This window comes from Prosopis cineraria, unplaced genomic scaffold, assembly GCF_029017545.1.
Source record: "Prosopis cineraria cultivar Desert tree isolate PC_DT_omini unplaced genomic scaffold, ASM2901754v1 PC1338, whole genome shotgun sequence".
In the NCBI taxonomy this organism is placed as follows: domain Eukaryota; kingdom Viridiplantae; phylum Streptophyta; class Magnoliopsida; order Fabales; family Fabaceae; genus Prosopis; species Prosopis cineraria.
Window position 1 is genome coordinate 15399 of NW_026556663.1, and position 7179 is coordinate 22577.

At 30.4% G+C, this 7179-nt stretch overlaps 1 protein-coding gene across 1 annotated transcript; it reads left to right on the forward strand.

Annotated features, from left to right (window-relative positions):
• Window positions 1–4156: 4156 nt before the first annotated feature.
• LOC129299885 (bifunctional pinoresinol-lariciresinol reductase 2-like) lies at window positions 4157–5896 on the forward strand. Its single transcript, XM_054938358.1, has 4 exons — window positions 4157–4511; window positions 4778–5018; window positions 5119–5322; window positions 5519–5896. The coding sequence occupies exons 1-4, from the start codon at window positions 4182–4184 to the stop codon at window positions 5680–5682; spliced, it is 939 nt and encodes a 312-aa protein (XP_054794333.1). The 5' UTR covers window positions 4157–4181; the 3' UTR covers window positions 5683–5896.
• The last annotated feature ends 1283 nt before the right edge of the window (window positions 5897–7179 follow it).

Sequence of the window (7179 nt, forward strand, 5' to 3'; positions counted from 1 at the left end):
CAATCATTTGTAATTTGGAAAATCAATAAAAAATAATTAAGAATTTTTATAGTGTTAGTTGAAAATTTATAAAAATTTATTGTGAATATCAAGCCAACCAACAAAATATAATTTATTACAAATAAAAACTATGATCTTTTATTATAATTTCAATAATTCAAAATATTTAATTATCATTAATGATCTCATGGAGTTCCTAATTATTATTTTTCCTTGAATTTGAGGAGACGCGCCCAAAAAATGGATTATAAGAATATTTCCAATAAATTTAAAAAGAAATAAAAAAGGGGCCAAGGAATATGAACATCATTATGTTACTTTATACACATGAATTTAAATGAATTAGAACTCATTTCTTTTTCAATAACCAGATCCATCATGTACGGGATGCATAAAAATTAAATCATAAATGAGTAATTAAAAAAAAAATAAAGCCTATTGGGCTGGGCTAATGGTCTAGTTGGGCCCAGATTATGACGGAAAGGTAGGAATGCATTTTTGTGGGGGCAAATGTTAAAAAGGATACAATATAAATAAAACTCGTGGCCCAACAAGTTACCAATTAAAAGTGAGTCAAAGCTCTCGATGTCATTGATGACTATGATTTAATATTAATAGGGAGAATTATATACAAGTGATTGTATTATCATTCTTCTAAGATCAAATATCAATGGGCGTGAGAATAATTAATTGTGTTGAATAGAGTTTTTGAATAATTCTTAAAACTAGATGATGAGTCCATATAATATCATAATTATGAAAGCTACCGAACGAAGACTTACTATCTCCCTCTTGATTGACGTGCCCTTTAATATATTAGTAATTAATTCAATTAAGCATCTGACTTAAATTGAAATTAATTGATAAGTGATGAGTCCTGTTTAGAGTGAATAGCCTTGCCATAAATTTTTGCATAGATTCAGTGTACCTTTACGTTTTGTACACTATCTAATAAAAATATGTCAACTCATATAATTATAAATATAAATTAATTATACCATAAATGTTGATAAATAAAAAAATGTAAGAAATTAAAGAGATACCTTATTCTAAAAAATAAAATCATTAGAAATAATAATATATTAAATTTTACTCCCTCCGTTTCTACATATAAGAGAAAAAACTGTATTACACAGTTTAAAAAAGTTTATTAATCATAATAATTATGTATGAAAATAAAAAAATTGAACTAAAATGCCTTGTATTCATCAACATAAGTATGTATTAATTATTTTTTTATTAATGTAAAGTATGAGGGGTAATTTAGAAAATGTATGATAAATATTTATTGAAATACATGATTTTGCTTATATAAAAAATAAATAAAAAGTAATAATTTTTTTTTTACAAATAAAAACAGAATAGTATTGGATAGTTTATAAATACCGTGGTGTACCGTGCTCATACAAGAATTTCTCACAGTGTAGTGGTTAATGTTAAACTGGATAAAGGAGGAGGATGATGGTGAGTCGGAAAGCTATTAAATAAAAAGCAATCTTCCATACAGGGGAACTTTTTTTTTTTTTTGGGTAAAGAGAAATCTATCTGGGGGGAATTGAGTTCCTCGTGGGCACAAATCTTCCTTTAATATGGGACTTGTTTGATTGTTAAAAAAAAAAAGTTACAAAATGAAATATATTGATAGAGAATAAAATAAATTAAAATATGATCATGGATTGCACAAAAATGATAGAGAGGGGAGAGACATGAATAGAAAATTAGGCTGTGCAACGAATAAAAAAGGCTAGTGAATTACAATTCAACCAATGAGAATGAAAATTAATTAATGATACAATAATTAAATCAAAATTAATATTTCTTTGTGCGCCGCGCACACATATATATAAAAGAAATAAAATATTAATTTGACCAAAAAACCACACTATGTTAAGTTATTGATTAATAATACAATATCAACACAGATCTACAATATATCCCAGTTGCCAACGCAAAAACACCCCAATGCAAAAGATTGAAGGGTCCAGGATTTTTCATATGCCAATTTTGCCTTTGCTCGAGGCTTGTTTGAATCAAACAAGCCACTTTAGGTTTTGTATTAATTTCAAGTATGTCAAATCCGCTCGGTTTTAGAAATGAGAATACAGGCGAAGAGCCTGAGCCCTAAAGCCTAATTTTTCATTTTAAACTTTATTTCTTAAGTTCAACGCTTATATGAAGGGTTTAGAGTCGAACCCGCAAGCCTTTTTTTTCAAAAAAAAAAAACATAAAATTAAATATTATAAATTAATTAAAATATTTTTAAATTTTAAAAAATCAAAATCCTCATAATTTTTTAGAAATTAAACAACACACATTTAGAAGTCTAGTAATAAAATTTAAATCTTGGTTAAATAATAGTTTATTTTTTTATAAATACACAAACATAATAATTATAGAAAAATAAAAAAATATCATAAATTTTATACTATATACTGATATTTATTAAATTACATTAAATTAATTTTATAATAAATTAAAATTAATAATAATGATAATAATAATAATACAACATTGCTTGAAGGGCCGCCCGAACCCGAGTATTTTTTTACAAGGTTTATCAAGGTCAAGCCTTCAAGCCTGATTACTTTAAAAAAATTCATTTTTAAAACCCAAATTCTTATTTAAACAAGGTTTTCAAACCCGACTCTTCAAGCCCGACCTTTATTTCTAACTCTATTTGATTTAATATGATCCAGTCAATTTTTAAATAAGTTGACAAATCAAACTAAGCTATTTTTGTATCCAGGTAAATTGATTGACCATTTCCGTCGGTCTAGGTTTTATCAATTTAATGAATAAGTCAATCCCCATTTGCACCTCTTTATATCATTCTCACCGTTTTTTTTTTCAACCAATAACCTTATTTTAATTCATTTTATTTGCCATCAACCCATCTCATTCCATTCAACTGTTTTTTCTTTCTGCCACCTAATTCATTAAAGAATCTTCCCACTAGCTTGATCCACCTTATGCAATCCCACCAAATTCTATCATTAAAGTAGAACAAAGACCCAATCAAAAATAGGGAGAATATCATTAAAGAACTCTTGAAAGAATTTAATGTTTGACAAAAATTTTAAATAAGTAAACATTAACAATTAATAAATAAAGTTTAAGTTTTAACAAAAATTCGATTTGTCCAAATTTTTTTAATATTAAATTCTTTTTTGAATTTTTCATTGATATTCTCACAAAAATAACATGGCCATGTCAGGCCAAGATTATCAAGGAAGCAGGCCTTGTTTTGTAAAGTTACCTAGTCACCATCTTCCTTTAGCTACGTACCTCAGTTTAGCAATAGGAAAAACGTAAAAGTCAAAGATTTTTATGTCATGACGAAGATTATTTGATACCAACCAGGCTTATCTAAGACTTTGTTGAAGAAGTGACGTTGTAACTGGGCAAGACTGAAATATGTTTTGCTGTAGTTAAAACTAAATGAGTTTATGTGATGTCTCAATTATTTAATTGAAGCTACCAAACCAAGATTATGTTTCTTTGACGTGCCCTTTAATTAAGCTTCTGAATTTAATACAATTTTGCATTTCGTCTAGGCAACATACCTGGCCCCAAATAGTGGGTACCTTGCCTTTTACATGTCTCTTTAAGCCAGCCTTGGGGCTCTCTTGCTATTGGTGTTTAACGCGACGTATCATCTCTATGCCTTTTCTACTTCATATTTTACTCATCAAGTTTTACTCAGATATCTCATCTCAGACAATGCATTTATGAAATTATGGTGTCTGAAAGAGCAGAGACAGTTCTGATTTTCATTAAATACATTCATCTTGGGGTTACAATCTTCAAAAAGATGATGGTCCACACCAACCGCCCAATTTAAGATGGCTTTCTTTTTCTTTTTTTTTTTAATGACTATTGGGCATTTGCTGATGTAGAGAAATCTGTTCTTCTAAATGGCGCCATACTATTCAAACATGTATCTTTACCTGAAAGACAAGGCATACCTTTGTATGTGCCAAGCTAAACCAAAACATGAGAAATGTATACGGTTGAAATTTTAAAGTTTTTCCAACCTTAGGGTACACTCCAAGATACCAACATCAAGCTCAAATTTTCTATGCGTGTGCGTGCGTGCGTATATATATTTCAAGCACAACACATCACCACCAGAATAGTACACACACACGGAGAGAGAGAGAGAGAGAGAGAGAGAGAGAGAGATGGAAAAGAGCAGGGTGATGATTGTTGGGGGAACTGGGTACTTGGGGAAGAGGTTGGTGAAGGCCAGTTTAGCAGAGGGACATGAAACCTATGTTCTTCATAGACCAGAGATAGGAGTGGACATTGAGAAGGTTCAGCTTCTTCTGTCATTCAAGGAGCAAGGAGCTCACCTCGTTTCAGGCTCCTTCAATGACCATCAGAGCCTTTTGAATGCAGTAAAGCTTGTTGATGTTATCATTTGTGCCATATCCGGCGTCCATATTCGCAGTCACCACATCCTGCTTCAACTCAAGCTCATTGATGCCATTAAAGAAGCTGGAAATATCAAGGTGCTAATCACTAGAATAAGATATAACAACTACTAAGATTCTGTGCCATGTATGCATCTACGTCCCTTAGGTCTCAAGTAACATGAGATTTCATTAACTAAGCTAGCCTGGACCTTTTTTAGAGTTAGTCGAAATGAAACATCTCAGTAAGGTAAGAGATGAAGTTGGCTACATGTGCATATAATGCTCATAAAATTCCCATGTCGTTTTTTAAGCTATGAAGTTCTACCATAATGATCAACCATATGTACTACCGATTTGTACAGAGGTTTTTGCCATCTGAGTTTGGGACGGATCCTGCAAGAATGTCACATGCATTGGAGCCTGGAAGAGCAACATTTGATGACAAAATGGATGTCAGGAAAGCCATTGAAGAGGCCAACATACCCTTCACCTATGTTTCTGCTAACTGTTTTGCTGGTTATTTCCTCGGTGGTCTGTGTCAGCCTGGTTTCATCCTACCCTCCAAGGATTCTGTCGTCTTGTTTGGAGATGGCAACACAAAGGGTAAAATACAATATTTCTGATATAATTTCAGGTCTTTTTATGATTCACTCTATCAACATGCTTAAACTTGTTTGTAATTATGTTCACTCCAATTTGGCAGCAATTTATGTAGATGAGGATGATATAGCCAGGTACACTATCAAAACCATAGATGACCCCAGGACTCTAAACAAGACAGTTTACATAAGGCCACCCAAGAACATCTTGTCCCAGAGAGAAGTTGTCCAGATTTGGGAAAAGCTCATTGGGAAAGAGTTGAAGAAGTCTTCAATTTCTGAACAACAGTTTCTGGCATCCTTAGAAGGTGAGATTTGTCCACTAACAAATAGCAGCAGAGTTGGCATCTGCAGAAAGTCAAATATTGTTTTACAACTTAAAAGAAAAGTTTCGTTCAAGTAGTTGAATTGCCGTTTTTCCTCATTTACTGTAGTGAAAGGTGATACACGAGGAAAAAAACATAGTTGTATCGTTAACGAGTGTTCATTTTCTGTTGATTGCAGGACAAGCATATGCAGAGCAGGTGGGACTGATACATTACTACCATGTTTGCTTTGAAGGATGTCTTACAAATTTCGAGACTGGAGAAGAAGGAGTTGAAGCATGCCAACTTTACCCTGAAATTAACTACACCACAGTTGAACAGTATATGAAACGCTATGTATAGAAGGTTTTTGTTTTTCTTACTACGGTTGTGAATTAAATAAAAGCAGCGCAAATAATAAGCAAAGTGTGTTCTATTGTCATTCTTGCTTGTTGCTATTGCAAGGCAAAGAAGTCCTTGTGATAACATTTTCCTACAAAAAATGTCTTGTTGACATTAATGTTCTATGCTTTTTAACATGACACAGGTGAAATTATATTTTAGCACATTGAGCTCACATCCATATGCTCTCTTCCCTATATCCCTTTTCTCCCATATCTCCCTATTTTATTTTTTAGATTTTCTTAAACGAATATCTTACCAAGCAATTCTTGAACTGCACCACATTTTTTTCCTATGTCGTATGAACTTAAAAGTTGTGACGCTATCAGTGGCAGATTTTTGCTTTCTTTCTTCCTGCTTCATTTACTTTCATCAAAATCGGAAGTTTTTCAACATTAATCTTGCAATATATTTTCAGTTGTACTACGTGCCAGCAAGATCCTTGACTTTCTAGAGCTTCAGAAATGAAAATCCTACTGCGCCTGGTTAATATTTTGAGAGAATGACAGAGAGCTTGACTTTCTAGAGCTTCTGAAATGAAAATCCTACTGCGCCTGATTAATACTTTGGAAGAATGACAGTGAGGCCCTAAAAAATTAATTAATTTAATTTAAGTTTTAAATGTTAAATTTTAAGAATTTTGCAAGTTTGGCTTTTAATTTTATAATTTTTTATAATAAATTTATAACTTAATTTTTAAATTTTAACATGATTAAAAATAAATAAAATTATTTTTTCTATTAAAATTTAAAATAAAAGTTATAAATTCATTATAAAAAATTAAAAAATTAAAAACTAAACTTGTAAATTATTAGAATTTAACATTTGAGATTGAAATTGAATTAATTAATCTTTTTAAACCTCTCTATCATTCTTCCTAATATTTTTTTTCCAAGCGGCTTTGTCTCTAAAAGGAAAAGAAAAAGAATAGTCCATCAATTTATTTATGCTATTGTGCCTTGTAACATTATTAAGAGTAAGATACACTGACCTTTTTATTATACCTTGATTGCATAGACCCCTTTTCTATTTTAAAAGCCCATATAAACCTCTCTTAAAATTACAATATATGTTACATGAACTTTTTCTTGTATATTTAAAATTTCATTTACATCCATCTGCCGTTAATTGACTATTAAATGTGACTTTTAAATTTTTAATTTCACTAAAATACCTTTCTTTAACGTAAAAATTATCTAAAAATCTATATTTGCCAAAAAAAATTGCATACAACTAAAAAATATGATAAATACATTTTCAAACTTTTATTACATTATAAAATTTTATAATTTTAATTTATCAAATTTATTGAAACTTATTTATTTATGCTTTTAAAAATTCCTAAAAACATATTTCAAACGCTTATTGTTGTTCGTCACATAATATAAAATGATATAAGTGTGAGAGATTATATAAAAAATTTAAATTTAAACTCTAAAATTTATGAACATGATTTTA

Bases quoted from the DNA above. Each gene is read 5' to 3' on its own strand.
- LOC129299885 (XM_054938358.1), top strand. From the start codon at position 4,182: ATGGAAAAGAGCAGGGTGATGATTGTTGGGGGAACTGGGTACTTGGGG. The intron at 4,512-4,777 runs GTGCTAATCACT...CGATTTGTACAG, and splicing joins AAGAAGCTGGAAATATCAAG to AGGTTTTTGCCATCTGAGTT. The intron at 5,323-5,518 runs GTGAGATTTGTC...TGTTGATTGCAG, and splicing joins GTTTCTGGCATCCTTAGAAG to GACAAGCATATGCAGAGCAG.